Genomic DNA, 17,171 nt, shown 5'->3' with positions numbered 1-17,171 from the left:
TAGTATATTTTCATACTACTTGATTTTGTATTATTGAATATTAAGATTTAATTATTATGACTTGGAAAATGACTTTTGTAACATTATATTAATTTCAATTTTTTTCAACTAAATGCATTCATTTTTATTAAATTTGTTATTGTATCAGTTAAGTTTACGGAATTATCATATTTTATGAGAATTAACAAATAAGATGCATGTAATGATGCTGCATAGCAGAACACTTGTACAATAGCTTATTGTTTTTGAATATTAAAAAAAAAGTATTTATTCAACTAATTAATATGTGATTTAAAAATTCTTGTTTGCAATACTACAGTTTAATTTTTTTGAAGTACAAAGCACATACTTTATACTAAATTTGTTATCAATTACATCAAAAGTAAAATAACTTAGAAGATAAAAAATACAAAGACAACATTTAAATTTTTTTCAATATATTTGAAGATTTAGTGAGTACAGTATACTTTGACAAAATATAAATGCCAATATGCAGTCGAAGAATAGGCGTTCTTGCTGTCTTGCACAAATCTCCAGACATATTGTGGGATGTTCAAAATTACTGAAAGTAAAAAAGAAAACATTAGTAAACAAATAGTAAAAAATTGAAAAAAAAAAAACAGCACTCGAAACACAGCTAATCTATAGATAAATAAAATCACTCTAAAGGCACTCAAATATTAGTTGAAATCAAAACATATTGTAATGTTAGCAATTAAAATTTCAAACTGCAAACGTCACTCGTAATAATTACTGTGTATTGTAGAGCACAACATCAATATAAGACTTATTTCTTTCCCTGAAAGATTACAAATACAACATACATAAATGTTTCAACTTAAAAAGTTGTAAACAAAGAAATTTATCTAATGCAATTTGCATTTTAAAGAAATTCTATGATATATTTGCAGATAATTTTTTTTTAGTGAGATTATTATTATTACCTTTTTAGAAGCAGCACCAACTTTAGATTTTTTCGTTCCTCGGACTTTCTTCATTCTGTTCTTACGTTCTTTACGTTGTTTACGTGTCTGTTGCTTCTTTTCATAGAGACCGTGCCTTCCTAACCTGTGTTTAGGTTCAAATTTCTTGGCATAGTCTAATGAGTCGTAGATTAAAGCAAATCCAGTTGATTTGCCACCACCGAAGTTTGTGCGGAAGCCGAATACAAATACTACATCTGATGTAACCTAAAAGATAAATGAATATTAGGTAAATAATATATATTAAATGCAAGGGAATGGATATTTGGAAGATAACATATATTAGTGGTACTTACTTTGTACATTTTAGCGAGTTTCTCGCGAATTTCTGTTTTGCGTACTGAAGGCTGACCTGGGTGCAAAACATCGCAGACCATTTGTTTTCGGCATAAAAGCCGATTGGTCATAAATTTGCGGGTTCTGATGGTAGCTGTGCCTTCGCTCTAAAACAAATAAATAATTAGAGACTGCTATGAAAATTATACCTATAACTTAAGATAAACCGATTGCAATAGTTGCAAGGGTAACAAATATTATTAAAATTCGTATAAAGGGCTCAAATTAAACTGTTGTATAAATTGCTAAGGTGACACGCCACTAATAGGTTAAGTTAGGTTATGTTTGTCAAATCTTTTAGTAACTTATTTAATATATCACTTATATCAAACAATGCTTATAACCATTTTCAACAATCAATATCTAGCTGTATAATACAACTTAAACAACCACTAAATTTTCATTTACTACTATGTCAACTTTTTGAAAGCCCTTTAGTTTCTCACAAACACTTTTCACTAACAAATTTAGATTTCAGCATTTTCCACAACCGATAACGATGCCATTTTTGCAGTTTTATAAACTGGATTTAGTGATAATAACAATATATCCGCAGATGACAGATACGTACCATCTTTCCTCCTTGGAATTACTTTTAGAAAAGAAATAATACAGCCGGAAATGAGCTAGAACATAAGAAGAATTTACAAAGAGAACGCACTCGTGAAGTTGGCTGCAGTATTTAGTAGTGCCATGTGACTACGAAACTGTCATTAGTCTACGTTTATTCTGTTGGTGTTAGATGGCGCTAAAGTAGTTGTTTAAAAATGGCGGTTTTACGGAAGCCATTTTTAAATTTAAAATTTAAACAAGTTGGAAAGAGAATTTTACCTTAACAAACAAGTTGCATGAATTTTCCGACTTGTGTAAATAATAGACTTAATCAATATATTAATTTATGAGTGATTTATAAGAATTCCAGTGGGTGTAGGGCTTTATGATGTGAGGAACTGTTGCAAATTATTCAATTGTGATCAAACTTTTGCCTTGAGGCAAGTTACATGAACTTCCTGATATGTGTAAATAATTGACTTAATAAAATATGATCTAATTTATGAGTGATTAACCGTATTTTTCCAGTGGATTTATCACACATCATTGAAAACGAACGAACACTCTTTCGTTGTACTAATTATAAGTAAATCGTCTAATTTTAATTTCAACAAACGTAAAAAACTACACATTTTCTCAAACTTTGATGATTTTTTAAAATTAAACTACTTGTCGTAAGGCCGTAATTTATCAGTGAGTTCTATAAGACCATGATATACATCGCCAAAGAAAGTTCCATAAAAATCGGCTTACATTTTTTGTTCAACAGTTTATTACAAGAATTGGATTTTCACCTAAAACTAATCAGAATCATTCCTAACTAATATCCTTAGAACAGTTTTTGATTTTTTTAAATCAATTCAGTAGTATGAGCTTAAATGTGGACGAAAAGTTTAATACTTTTTTCTAAATTACAAAGAAACGGCTTGGCAGATTGTCGCACAAAACTGACAAACGATAGTCCTCATTGAGTTACATCAAATGGCTTTTAAATTTCTGAAATCGGTTCAGCCGTTTTTAGGAAAACGACGACGAAAGGTCAAAAATCGGCTCAAAAACACACACATAAACACGTATATATATTTTCCAAATTTGGTCTCATTCGATTCAAAATGACTTGAAACCTCGATAAAACATAAAATTAGCATATTTGATGTTATTATATTTTTGGAATCATTATTATGTCAAGTTTTTTTAAGTCACAAATCAACAAATTTTGTTTTTTGACTTTTCTAAATGATTTATTAGATTAGATTTTTCAATAATTTATTCCGATGACTGAAAAATGTGCAAAATGTCTAGGAAAATGTAAGTATTGATTGCTGTATTCAATCGAAAAGCTTTATTAAGAAAAATACTGATTAAAAAAATTAAAAAAATTATATATTGCTGCTTGTATAATTTCTATCAACTTTGAAGCACTATTTATGTTCAACTACCTATTTTTTAAAAAAATAGTTATTTTATGGATATTGGAGCTTCTAAGAAAAAATAATTTTCCATGATATTAAATGATTTTCTTTATTTCTTTCAGGTGTAGTAATACCGAAACGCTACGTCATCATTATGATGATGTTTTGGAGTCTTTTCAATACATATATGCAGAGAACAGCAATTACAGTAGCCATCATGATTATGAGTGAACCACCTGCTGATTTTGTCGTAAGTTTAAATTTTATAATGAAAATTATTTTAACGTGTCCTTTAACTAATTTTACTATTTTTTTTCAGAATAAGCCATTAAACTGGGGCCATCATATGCAAGGCTTTATCCTCAGTTCTTACAATTGGTTCTACCCGTTCCTGCAAATTCCTGGTGGCTACTTGGCCGATATCTATGGAGCGAAAAGGGTACTCGCCTTTGTTGGGGGCTGTGTGGGTACGTTGACCCTACTTGTTCCAATAGGGGTCACCTACGGAGACTTCTACGCCATGATCACCATTCGGGGCCTGAGTGGATTGCTAGAAGTAATTGATATAATAGACATTTTTGTTTTATCCCAGACTCTGCAATTATCCGAAATTATTATTTTTAGGGGATGACCATACCAATATCTTTAAACGTGGTAGCCAAATGGGCACCACCTATGGAAAGAGCAACTATGTCCACATATGCTTCATCTGGTCTGATGTTAGGAATCACTGTCAGCAATGCACTAACTGGCTGGTTAATGGAAGTTACAAAAAATTGGCACTATGTCTTCTATTTGTACGGCAGCTTGAGCGTACTGTGGCTTATTTTTTGGGTAAAACTAAACCTAAAACTTTACAATAAATAATTTATTTATAGAGTGTTTTTTACACTTCTTCAGTGGCTTTTGGTATTTAATTCACCTGCAACGCATCCGTATATATCCGATGAGGAAAAGACGTTTATTCTGGAGGAACAGGCTAAGATGAATATAACGGATAAACCAAAGAAAATACCATTTAAAGCTGTCTTTACATCGTGCCCAATGTGGGCTATGATAATAGCACAGGTATTTCATAAAATATAGTTTTATAATAAACATAGCTACGTGTTTTATGAGCTGTTTCTGTTGTACGAATTAATTTGATAATTTTTGTCGAGAGGGCAACCCAGCGCTCTTTTTTTATATCATACTACTTGATATTGAGCTGACCGTGGTTGAGATCTAAGCTGGGGCTAGTTTGTGTTAGCCCAGATTCTCAACCATTACACCACAAAATCTTATTTCACTATAAATGAAGTTAAACCAATAACATAAAAAAGTCCAAAGAGATCTCTTAAAAAAACTCAATAAATTTATAAGCTTGCCTGTGACTCAGTGCAAAGGTCTATGGTATTGCGCAGATTTCACTTGAAAAAATAGATCTAATTATGATTTCGAGTAGAAATAGCCTTTCGATTTAACGAATGGTTTTATTGTTTATCCAAATTTGACCAAAATTTTTGTTTGAGAATATTTTCAATATTCGACCGCAATTTTAGAATTTATCATAACATAATATATTATTCAATTTAAAAAATATTTGCCAAATGCTTGATTCATATTAATCGAATGGTTTTTAGAACTGATCACAATTATGTATACAGAAAGTACAGAGAAAGTATAAAAAAATATAAAGTACTTTGCTATAAGTTTGACATTATGAAGAAACATTTTAGGTTGTATTGAACTCGACAAACCTTTATATAAATAAATTTGTTTTATGATCTTGCTTGTGGCTCTGTAGAAAATTATATGGTCTTACACAGATTCCACTTGAAAATATAGATTTAAATATGATTGTAATTGTTTTATTATTTATCCAAATTTGACCAAAATTTTTGTTCGAGAATATTTCCAATATTCAAAAGAAATTTTAGAATTTATTCGTAATATGATATATTATTCAATTTTAAAAATATTTGCCGAATGCTTGATTCACCATTAATTGTATAGTTTTTAGAGGTGACAGAAAGTCTTTCTATTAACATGATGGTGTGGTGCATTTAACAAGTCAAATTCTGGCATTTCTGAAGTAGTAAATTCTTTGAATTATTTTAAGTTTTTGTGAAATATCTTCATTATTCGATTTCTTTAAGATCTGCGTTACGTTTTTGAGGCGGAAATAGAAACGTCTGTTTGCCTTCTAGGTTACGTAACCGATACGTTCGACGTTATAGATGATACGTTATATTAACGTTTTAATTACATTCTGTGGTTTACTGGGAACATATATGCAAACAAATCCGATTAGATAATTTTGCGTTATTATGTTCCAAATATGAATTAAATAAGATATATGTAATTCTGTTTCAGTGTGGTCAAGATTATTCCTTCTTCGTATTTTCAGTAATGTTTCCGAAATTTGTGAACGATGTCATACACTACGATATAAGAGACAACGGGTATGAAAAATGCAGTACAATTTAAAATAATTTATTTTAATTTCATTACATAAATAATGTGGTTTTTTCAGATTGATATCAGCCATACCATACCTCTTGATGTTCATATTTTCGATTAGTATTAGCAAAATTTGCGATTGGATACTACGAAAAAAATGGACGAGTGTAGGTGTAATCAGAAAAACCTGCAATACGATAAGTAAATAAAATATTATGATATTATTAAATATAATAAATTTTATCTTGATAATATAGCGAAAATATTACTGGCAAGGTGGCAAATATCAAAAATATATCGTCACAATTTTACAAGTCGCTGAATAACATTTTATTCTATTCTTTTCACATATTAATAATGAGTAGTACTGCCTTAGGGCAGGTTTGTGAGCAAAGTTAAATTCCAAATCGATTCAGGGAAAAACTGTGAAGGGTTTTTCATTGTCATTTCATATAGAAGTGCTTGAAATAGTCTATTTTCAATTGGACTATTTTTTATCAATATTATCAAGTGAAAATGGACATTGCTGATGCCCGATGTGAGGTTGCCAGGGGCCTCACACATATCGAAATTATTGGCAACCTGAAAACGAAATGCCACTTACACTTAGTTTAAGGTTAATTTCAATTTTTCATGAAATTTGGTTCCAAGTTGTATTTTGCAGCTCACAAGTAAATAAGTGTAATATTATCCTTTGACTGAAGATGGTTCTGAGAAACGTATTTAAGGCTGCTATTAGTTTTATTTGTTAATAAATTTGTAGCCAGACATTAATCAGTCATTATATTCATCATAATATTTTTGGATTGTACTAAAATTTGTAATTTTTACAGGTTGTACTGTGACTTCTACTTTGTTGATCGTCGCTTTTTACATTGGTGACCTTCCTGATGTGATGATCGCCTTTTTCGTTGTTGCATTTGGTAAATAATATTACTTAATTATTTCCGACGCCACTGTATATATATATATATATATATATATATATAATTTATTTATGCAAGTGGAACCAGTCTAAAAACAATTAAACAATATGTATATTTCTATTTTTAATATTAATTTCTTTCCAGCATTTCGGTCTTTCTATTATCCTGGTGTAAAGATCAACATGCTGGACTTGGCCCCAAATTATGCAGGAACTTTGGCTGGTATTGTAAATTGCATTGGAGCAGTGGTGGGTGCAGCAGGACCTACTATCACCTCGGCTATAATAACTCATGTAAGTAAAAATTATAATAAAATAATTGAAAATATTTAAATATAAAATACATTTTCAGAAAATTTAAAATTTATTAACTTCTGCATTTGGATATAAAAGTTTATTAACGGATAATTTGGTATTTTGAATTAATGCAAAGAATTAGGTCTTTGATATTGATGATTATTGATTAGATTTGCTAATTTTATATCTTTCAACGTTTGGAGCGATTTTGAATCGTTTGACACCAAAATTGAAAAACTACCAGTGTATGCGAGACAAAATTTGATTTTTTGTTGACGGTTTTTTCAAAAATTTGAAACCTATTTTGAAATATAAAAAACCGTTTAACGGAAACTTCACCCTTTCGGTTGGCAATCGCGTTTATTGTTTTTTTTTAATAATACGACTGATTAATCAATCAATCAATTATATTATTATCATATTCATAATTATAGTTATGCTATATTTGAATATAATTAAGTCAAAATATAATTTTTGAAAATTTGTAACATTTCAAATTTTTTCTGTCCATTTGTCATAGTGCGCGCTGACCCTAAAATTTAAACTGACATTGTTTTTAAACAACGCAAGCTGTCATGTTTTTGCACAAAATTTGTTGATTATTAAAGATATATAAACGTGTCAATTAAAACAAACTTGCTGGACATAAATTTTTGATAATTGTGGGACTCACAAAGTAATTATTATTATGGTTATTAAATTATACTAGAAATTTTTAAGCAAATGTTTTCAAATATCAAAACTGTCACAATGGCGGATCTATTTTTAGTGCCTCTAAATGATAAAATGCAGGTGATTATAATTATATATATTTATATAACTGTATTCAAATCAAATTTGTTTCGATTTAAACTCAAATTGTTGGTTTTTATCATAAACTTATGCAAAAATGTAGACTTTGTTTGTGTCAGTTTTAACCTATGTGCGCACAGATCCTAAATTTTAAACTGACAGTTCCAACGTTGAAACATTTGTAGAAAATCAGTGATATTAATAAATTCAAATAACAAGTGTCAATGTTACTAAAGACTTTCTTAACATAATATTTTATTCTTGTGTAATTTCCAGAGTAATCGTGATGAATGGTGTATTGTGTTTTGGAAGACAGCAGTTTTCTTGTTAGTAAGTGGAATAGTTTTTCTTATTTTTGGTTCTGGTGAATTGCAATGGTGGAACGATGCCGAGCAAAGACCACCAAGACCAGCACCAACAGCTTAGAATATTTATATACGAAGACTTTCATCCGTGGTAAATAGAAAACATTTATTTCTGTGTTGTCGCTGCATGTTTTAATGTTATCATTTATGGTAGTTTATATATCATGTTATATTATTGTGTTTTATGTTAAAATTATAGTACGAGTGTTATATTTGATTCTTGTTGTTTTTTTGGGTTTGATAAGTCTTAACACAAAAATTTGGTAAAGCATAAAATATTTTATCATGCGAGACAGAAACGCATTACTTTAATGCATTATATATGTGTCAGACACTCAAATCACTGCCAAATTCAATGCCAAATACAAATTTCATGGGCATATTTTTACAAAGATTACCAAAACCCGAATAATTGTTTAAATTCAAATAATTGAGTCATTTATTCCGAGTTTTCATTAAAAGCTATAAATATAATTTTCAATTTTCAATAAGACACACAACTAAAGAAAAGCTATTTTTTTTATTTTGCCAATATAAAATTTATAAAAGTGATTTTTAATATTAGTTTTATATACAAACAAATCTTACAGATTTGACTCATATACAAAATACAATTTATAAGGTACATTAAAGATATCGATATACTAAATACAGGATTTTTTTTTAGTTTAAAACCAGCACCACACTTTGATAAAAGTTGCCTAAATAATTTTGTCTTTTGGAAGCCTCATGTAACTAAATAATTATATAGATTAAAGATAATTTTTCAACGTATAAAAGACTGCAATTAGTTTAATATTATTCTTAACACTAATAATAACAGGGCTACATATAATTAAGTCTAATTGAATTGAACTATTAAATCAGGCTACAAACATTGATTTTTAAAAATAGATTGTAATACAGTTTAAATTATGTTTATATTAAAAACCCTTGTTTTCGAAGAGCTTATTTGTACACAATTGCAAACAAAGTTCGACAAAAAATATTTACATACATGTTATTCTTATTCTATGATTTTAGAAAGTGTAAACATAAATTATTGTTGCTACACAAGATATAATTAACGGCAAAGGGCATATTACAGAAAAAAATCTTAACTCATATAATATTTTTATAATTTAATTAGAGGTATTACGTTGGTAACTGAATAACAAGTTTTATTGTGTTATATATGAGGTAAAAATTTCTGCAAAAAAGTAATTTCCACCCTAAGGACCGCTTAGTGCAGTCTATCTAAATACGCTTGCCAAAGTTGGTCCCGATAAATTCTAGCAGTATTTTCTGGGTTTTTGGATTCTGTAATTCCTCTTCCTACGACTGCTATATCTGCTCCATTTGTTTTAACGACTTTGTTTGGTGTGTTGTAAACTTGATCCATGGAATCGACACCTTGATTTAGTTGCACGCCTGGTGTGAATTGAATTAGGCCTGGCTCTTTAACTATGTTTTTATTTTGGCATACTAAACCCACGACAAGGTCTAGGTTTTGGAATGTTTGTTTCAAGATTGATTCGGTGTATGAGGGAGTAAGAAGATTATCCTGTAATAAAAAAAAATTATTTATTTATTTATATTTATATATATATATATATATACATATATATATATATATATATATAAAATATTTATATATCAGTTATACCTTAGAGCTCATTTCTGCCAACAAAAACAATCCTTTATTCTCCCAAGCATTTGCCTTCATCCCAGCTCTCAACGAGTCAATAACTCCTGGACCAGAAATTCCATGAACCGTTACCAAATCAGCCCAAGATCCTATTCTATGCAATCCAGCAGTATATTGCAACATCACTGTATTCCCAATATCAGAGAACTTCCTGTCTTCCATTATCATGAAATTATGTTTTTCGGCTAATTTGGCAATGTTTTTAATCAAATTATCATTGAAATCAATGATTATATCACAGTGCAATTTTAGAATGCAAATATGGGGGGCCACTTGTTCCAATACATCTAGGATTTCTATAGATTTTGTGAGGTCTAAAGCTACGCATAGATTTGTTTGTTTTGTAGCCATAATACTGAATAATTTTTTTGCAACTTCATTTTTGGTTATTTTTGCTCGTTCTTCATAACTGAGCTTTGTTCTGTCTACAGTCTCATCTGAAATAAGAATGAATAATAAAATAAAAATAAATATGCATTAAATTAATTACCAATTAATTAATTACCGTCTTTGAATGAACCATCTGGCTTCATTTGCACAGCTTTAAGATATTTTTGTACAGAGTCCAACGTGTCCTGTTGAATTTTACCTGCCTCTCTATAAGAATTAATCAAATTATAGAATTACTCATTTTATAAACGGTTCATGTGCTACATTTTGTATTAAAATAATACTAACTTTAAGATTTTCAATAACTGAGTAAGAGTAAATAGCGAATGCATTTTTATTCCATGGTTATTAATGTTTTCGGCACCTCCTTGTTCTCTATCCACGACCACAATAGCATCAGTAACCTACAAATTTAAAATTAATAGTAAATTTATTTATTAAATATAAATGTTAATTAATTAAATAAAAACTTGGATCATATTTTTTATGAGTTTCATACATTTACATAATTATTTTTAGTAAATTTATTAATGATTGAAAAATAAAAACAAATGTTTTTTCCAAAGAAATCATACTTTTAATCCTTCGCTCTCTAAGTCCTTTACTGTTTCTAAAATGCTGGCACCAGACGTGACAATATCTTCAATAATCAAACACGTATCACCTGCTTTAAATTTACCTTCAATAAGTTTTTTGGTACCATAACTTTTTGCTTCTTTCCTCCTGTAATAATAATTGAATAATTATAATAATCATATATATATATATATATATATATATATATATATATATATAATTACTAATTACAAACAATATAGTAATTTAACCATTAATAACAATATAATTATAAATTATGTATAAATATTGTGAACTATAAGTATTTTTTATTATACAATAATTTTTATACCTAAAATATGGGAATAAAAAAGAAGTTTGTAAAATACAAAATCCTCTGTCAGAGATTTTGAGAAATTATTATTTAATATTAATTATAATCTTATAGCTCAAGATTTTTATATAAACTATATCAATGAGAGTTTATTGACTCCAAGTTTATCCACTTATTCAATTTCAAATTAATCATTTCTCAAGGACAAAACATTTTAAGATAATGAATCAGATAAAGACTCATAAAAATCTACAAGAATTTATGTTTAATTTATCAAAACCAGACGTTCTCATAAATAGTTGATGTATATTTTATTATAAAATAGATCAGAACAATCTTTGAAAAATGATAATGAAAAATCTACAGCAATTTGTTATTTAGTTTAACAAAACTAGAAGTCCAAATAAATTGTTGACCTCTGTTATAAAAATTATAGGAACAATATTTAAATAATTACCTTATGAGCATTGGAATTTTAGAATTAACAGAAATTAATGTCGCCACTGGTAAAGCTGTGTAAGGGACACCGCATAAATGTTGGCATTTAGATTTTTCTCTTGCAAAATCCCACAGCATCTGCGCTACCTGATCCTAGAATAATATAAAAATAATTAGAATTAAACATTGATATACGATGAAAAAATTGAGGACATCAAGTAATCGATATTACTTAAGTTTGGAATGTACAATTGCATAGTACATGCCTATCAGTGGCTCATTTATTTTAAATTCTTTACATTACTTTAATATCATTCTTAACGATTTACATGTAATGGAACAAAATTTAACTATAAGTCCATAAAGGTCAAACAAGTCTCAAACAAAATGCCTAAGCCAAATATTTCCACATCTTTTTGTGCTGGTGTAAGAAATTTCATAAACAAAAGGTATATGAATGCACTTAAAGAAATATCTATTTACATTTTTACATGGATTATTATTATAATAATATAATAGGCATGATAATGTATGTGGAATGTTGAAGAATTCCAGTTTATTGGAATAGCTAAAGAATTTTATAATCGTGCTTTACAATTCTAGATGGAATTAGATTAGATCAAGTTTGTCACAAAAGTGAAATGAGTCGAAGTCGAGTTTGTGTTGATTTAAAAATATATTAACCAAGTAACAGACATGATAATGTATGTGGAATGTGGTTATTGGAATAGCTAAGAAATTTACATTCTTGTTTTACAATTTTACATGAAATATTTTCATCAAGTTTGTGTCGAACACTATAAGTAAAATGATGCTAGTAGAATTTTCAATCATGCTGAATAAAAATGATATTGAATTAATTAAATCAAGTAATAGCAATGATATTGGAATAGGTAAAAAAATTTACATTCTTGTTTTATAACTTTACATGGAATATGTATTTAGATCAAGTTTGTCCCGAACACCCTGTATCGAAATGAGTCAAGTATAGTGTTCGATGAAGTTGATTTTAAGATATATTAACCAAGTAATAAACAAGATAATGTATTTAAATTCAAGCTATATGTTTTGATAAACAATAATTTCTCATATATGATTTTTAAACTATAAAACAAGAATGTTTATGTAGCCCATACAAATTTGTGTTCTATATGAAATTAATATAGAGGTTACTTAAAATAATTTACGCCTAAACTACTAAAAATACGTTGTAATATTATATATATTATAATTTACCATAACATCAGGATAACTGACAATAACACGCAAATCGAAATACACTGGCGAATTAATTCCAACCTTCATTTTGAATTCGCCGAATTTAAATGCATTAATTTCGAACAATCTCAAAGCCAAGGCTTTAACTTGTTCGTCATAAGAATGCATTTTTGTATTTTTTATTAAAAGAGCACAATTGTGAGTGAAGAAAATCTAAAATTAACCGAATAAACTTCCGCACGTGCTTTAAATCCAGCGATTAATGTTTTAAAGGTTATATTTGCTTAATTTATGTGACTATCAAACGTCACCAAGGTTACAGATGGGACAACATGACGGAAATTAAATTTATGTAGAGGAGAATTGAGTAGAGAAAAATAATGCGCCTGATTAGCTGGTAGTTTTTTTTTTAAATAATATAAATAGAGAAAGCTTGTTTATTTATATTTGGAAGTTATTGATCATAAATCATTGCTTATAGTAAATACAATAGCTTTTTTTATTTTTTGATTTATTAACAAGTGGCGCCCACATACTTGGTCACATCGAACAGTGTGAACATAGTTTTGTAAAACGAGTTCATGACGATTATATTCGTCAAGTACATAGTAAGGGGCAATTCACCGAGAAAATACAAATGTTAGTTAATTAGTTAATGTTATATCTAACAACGCTATGTTACGGTTCTATCTTCATATGAATTGATAGTAAAAACTATGTTTAAATGTAAAAATTATGTTTACTTATCTATGGTAAAAACTAAACTAAACTAAAGCGTGTTACACATAAAACTAACTTCAGGCGTTTTACACATAAAACTAACTTCAGGCGTTTTACACATAAAGCTAACTTCAGGCGTTTTACACATAAAACTAACTTCAGGCGTTTTACACATAAAACTAACTTCAGGCGTTTTACACATAAAACTAACTTCAGGCGTTTTACACATAAAACTAACTTCATGCGTTTTACACATAAAGCTAACTTCAGGCGTTTTGCATATAAAACTAACTTCAGGCGTTTTACACATCAGAAAGATGCACTTAGGATAAAATTTTGATTTGACGTTTATGCGTTTTGTAGTTTAGGTTTTGCCAATTAATGCCCAAACTTTAATGAATTTTCATAATTAAACGAATTTTTGCGGACTTATAATACTTAGAATGTTCATTTAGAAAGAGTTGAATATTTTTAACTTAGTATAATAAGTATATAAGTAATCGAAAAAAGAAAATTGAATTTTTTGTATATCTTTACAAAAGTTTCAAAGATATCTAAACATTTTGGCATGCCTTAGAAAGAATGTATGTATGTTTGGTTACAATTTTTCGTCGACGAGTTTGAGTAAACGGATCAACCGGTTTGAATGATTCAAAAAACATTCGATTACTATTGATGAGGAGACGACGTGCTGATTAGTTTTTGCGAAAGGGAGGTCCAATCATTTTGGATATACGGGAAAAAAAGTGCAAAAATGGTAATTGATTTTTTAAAATAACGAAGCATCCGATTTGAGTAATTTAAAAAACGATTTTTGGAAAGGCGGATCTAGCGATTTAGAGTCCCAATGAAAATATTTGGAGGAAAATGGCATTTGGCGGTTAAAATTGATCATTAGACATAATCACATCAATTTATCAGATAATTTATAGAGATTTTAATCAAAAATATATAATTTGATTACAATTTTTTTTAAAAGAAGCCACGCATCACGATTGCTTTCAAAAATGTACAAAAAATCATTTTTTTCCAAAAATTTTACAATCATCAAAAATATAATTTTTTTAAAGGTTTCAACAAATTTTGAAGCTTTTAAAAAATTTAAATTACGCTAATATACCTTCTTGAAGCGAATATTTTGGAAAATGGAGACTTTGAAATAATTTAAAAAAATAGTTTTTCTTATTTATAATTTGATTTCATATTTATTTTCAAAAAAATGGTACTCAACTTGAACTTACTTGGTAGATACATTCTTATAGATTTAATTTTTTTGGTATTAGATGTGATAATACGACAATAGATTTTTTTTTTCAATTAAAAAAATTACGAAAAAGCAACAATGTTGTAAAAGAAGTTTGCTATTGCATTTTCTGATTTTTTATGAAATGAATATCCTTGTTAAATTTTTGGACTAGGAAATGAAGTTTTACGAATTGTTTTAAATTATTCATAATATAAAAATATATTGAACGTAACCAAAATCTTTCTTGTTTCACTAGCTTCATGAATGAGATTTATTTATCATTATTTATAATTATTTATGAGACTGATTGGCGACGTTTAAAGTCATTTTGAATCTCAATTCTTATTTTTTGCACATGTTGGTAAGTTCAGTAAGTTTCAATTTTTCATTTGGTACATAAGAGCATTCATTCGGTACATTTATAGAATTATCTGAAAGGTCATTAATTATTTTCCACAAAAATATACATTGCATAATACATAGTGTACTCGCAATCTGACAATTAATTATTTTTTCATTAAATACAAGGTTAAATGTACGAACATTCACGCAATCAACTGTTGCACATACCATCGCGATAGATAGGAGACTGGTATAACAAAATATAAATGATATAGGATTTTTTAAAAGAAATACTAAACTTTCCGTAGGAATGGTTACAGCAATTGCGAAAAATTGAAAATTAATTTTTTTGTTTATCTTCACGTTTCAAAGGTTTCTAAACCTTTTGGCATACCTTAGAAAAAATTGATCTATGTGCGGATACAATTTTTTTCTAAATAGTTTCAAAGCATTGACTTGAATTAACATCAAGAAGTGTAAATGTTGTTTATGACAAATATTATAATTAACTAATGTAAGTTAAAATGTTATAGTTGAAAATGGAATGTGTTCGTGTGAGTCCGAACCATCGAGAAAAACCTTTTCACAAAACAATTTATTTTATATGATTAATTTTAATTATTACTGGATCAACCAATTGATCAAAGAATTATTTATAGATATCCATTCTCATACATCAATTTTCAAAAATTAAACAAAGAATTGTTGAGCGTATGAAAAATGTTTTTCATTATGGCAAAAATATTTTAATAAGTTGTGAACCAGATCTCTTATTATTAGTTTATTCAATTGTAACTATTGCGTCATTGTGGCTATATTTATTAAACAGGGTGTCCTAAGATGAATTTGTCACATTATATTGAAAACTCCAAATCGAATTGAATCACTGATAAATATTCTTTTTTTTTTAATTCCGGACATTGGTTCTCAAACTATGGGTCGCGGCCCATTTGGGGTCACCTAGGAAAATTATGGGTTCGCAAAAGATTTTAATGCCAAACATATCTATCATTTATAACATTACGTCTAGATTTTACAAAGAATTCTAAAACCATATATGATGATCTAATAAATAGATCATCTAAAAATAATAATTTCTCTTTCTTTTATATTTGTGTGAGGTCGTCACCATCATAAATTGGGTCGTCAAAAAACTTGCAATCGTAAATGGGGTGGCGAATAACGAAAGTTTAAGAAGCCCTGCTAAAGCTGATCTGACTTAACGTTCTATATACCTTTATTAATTGGTAACCTAAACAGTTCTCTATGTGATTTGGATTTTTTTAATTAAAATTTCTGTATTTAAAGTTATGACTTTGCTATTCATGCAGCAATGCTGGACTGGAAACATGTTGCTTTCTAGATTTCAAGTGATTTTTCCGGATTGCTTGACATCAGGCTGCCCGAGGCGGATATCGAACCTGGAACCTCTATTTGAAATCTCATATACCCAAGTATTATTAATAATAATCACAAATGTGAATAACAAATTAAAATATTATACAATATTAAATTAAGTCACGAGCTTTAGATCTTTTGCATACATGGCGCCTTGAGCAAATATCGCGTGATGGACACCGTGTATTTGGCATCACAAGTTTTTCTAAGAACCAACAAATTGCTACTTCAGACTTAGACTGATATTTGTAAATATCATGTCATGCAATGTTTCCAGTATCGATTTTACTATTTTCTTGTTTACGTTTCAGTTCGTCATTAGATTTTATCGGAAAATCTATTCGCGAATGATTAAAATAGAACTAAATTATGGTAACGCTTAAATTTGTTTGGTGTTTATTTGTTTATATAAATAGCGTAGATATGTATATATATATATATATATATATATATATATATATATATATAAACATACATGATATTTATATCTATTCTCTGAAACAATGGACGGATGTAAGAAATCTGTATAAAAAATTTATTATTTATGTTACCATGGAATGTTTTGAATTGTTCTATCACCTAACTCAAGTTACTAAAAATATAATATATTTGGGTCACTAATAATACATACTTGTTTCAATTTCGATGTCAAACGATTCAGAATGATTCGAGAAAACAACAAAATATGAATTTTGGATTTTTGGCTAGGACCCAAAGATCTCCTTCGAAAAGTGAAAAA

General features: G+C 28.4%; 3 protein-coding genes across 6 annotated transcripts; 1 reads left to right on the top strand and 2 right to left on the bottom strand.

Moving 5' to 3' along the window:
* Positions 1-420: 420 nt before the first annotated feature.
* LOC113385077 (40S ribosomal protein S24) lies at positions 421-1,993 on the bottom strand. 4 transcript variants are annotated; one of them, XM_026622883.1, is made up of 5 exons: positions 1,891-1,993; positions 1,280-1,426; positions 945-1,190; positions 755-799; positions 421-562 (listed from the first exon to the last, which is right to left on the bottom strand). In XM_026622883.1, exons 1-4 carry the CDS (start codon positions 1,891-1,893, stop codon positions 788-790), a joined length of 408 nt encoding a protein of 135 aa, XP_026478668.1. In that variant the 5' UTR covers positions 1,894-1,993; the 3' UTR covers positions 421-562; positions 755-787. The 4 variants fall into 4 exon arrangements, with proteins under 4 accessions (XP_026478668.1, XP_026478670.1, XP_026478669.1 ...); XM_026622885.1 differs by lacking the exon at positions 1,891-1,993 and adding an exon at positions 1,823-1,840; XM_026622884.1 differs by lacking the exon at positions 1,891-1,993 and adding an exon at positions 1,664-1,681.
* A 1,152-nt stretch (positions 1,994-3,145) lies between these two features.
* LOC113386638 (putative inorganic phosphate cotransporter) lies at positions 3,146-8,165 on the top strand. Its single transcript, XM_026624405.1, has 10 exons — positions 3,146-3,179; positions 3,406-3,533; positions 3,603-3,839; positions 3,908-4,117; positions 4,184-4,351; positions 5,639-5,727; positions 5,799-5,926; positions 6,559-6,648; positions 6,796-6,944; positions 8,016-8,165. Exons 1-10 carry the CDS (start codon positions 3,146-3,148, stop codon positions 8,163-8,165), a joined length of 1,383 nt encoding a protein of 460 aa, XP_026480190.1.
* A 1,076-nt stretch (positions 8,166-9,241) lies between these two features.
* On the bottom strand, positions 9,242-12,973 carry LOC113384843 (uridine 5'-monophosphate synthase). The gene is given in 7 exon segments (XM_026622612.1): positions 9,242-9,647; positions 9,750-10,228; positions 10,282-10,388; positions 10,470-10,585; positions 10,757-10,904; positions 11,528-11,661; positions 12,745-12,973. Coding segments are annotated over 7 exon segments (1,455 nt in total). The 5' UTR covers positions 12,895-12,973; the 3' UTR covers positions 9,242-9,326.
* Positions 12,974-17,171: the final 4,198 nt, after the last annotated feature.

This window comes from Ctenocephalides felis, unplaced genomic scaffold, assembly GCF_003426905.1.
Source record: "Ctenocephalides felis isolate EL2017-DRISC unplaced genomic scaffold, ASM342690v1 CF-g0.4_SCAFFOLD_03571, whole genome shotgun sequence".
Classification (NCBI taxonomy): Eukaryota; Metazoa; Arthropoda; class Insecta; order Siphonaptera; family Pulicidae; genus Ctenocephalides; species Ctenocephalides felis.
This window is presented reverse-complemented; position numbering and strand designations above follow the sequence as displayed.

Coding starts and splice junctions, on each gene's coding strand:
- LOC113385077 (XM_026622883.1), bottom strand. Junction 1,191..1,279: donor AACTCGCTAAAATGTACAAA/GTAAGTACCACT, acceptor TTTATCTTTTAG/GTTACATCAGATGTAGTATT.
- LOC113386638 (XM_026624405.1), top strand. CDS start 3,146: ATGACTGAAAAATGTGCAAAATGTCTAGGAAAAT. Junction 3,180..3,405: donor TGCAAAATGTCTAGGAAAAT/GTAAGTATTGAT, acceptor TATTTCTTTCAG/GTGTAGTAATACCGAAACGC. Junction 3,534..3,602: donor AACCACCTGCTGATTTTGTC/GTAAGTTTAAAT, acceptor ATTTTTTTTCAG/AATAAGCCATTAAACTGGGG.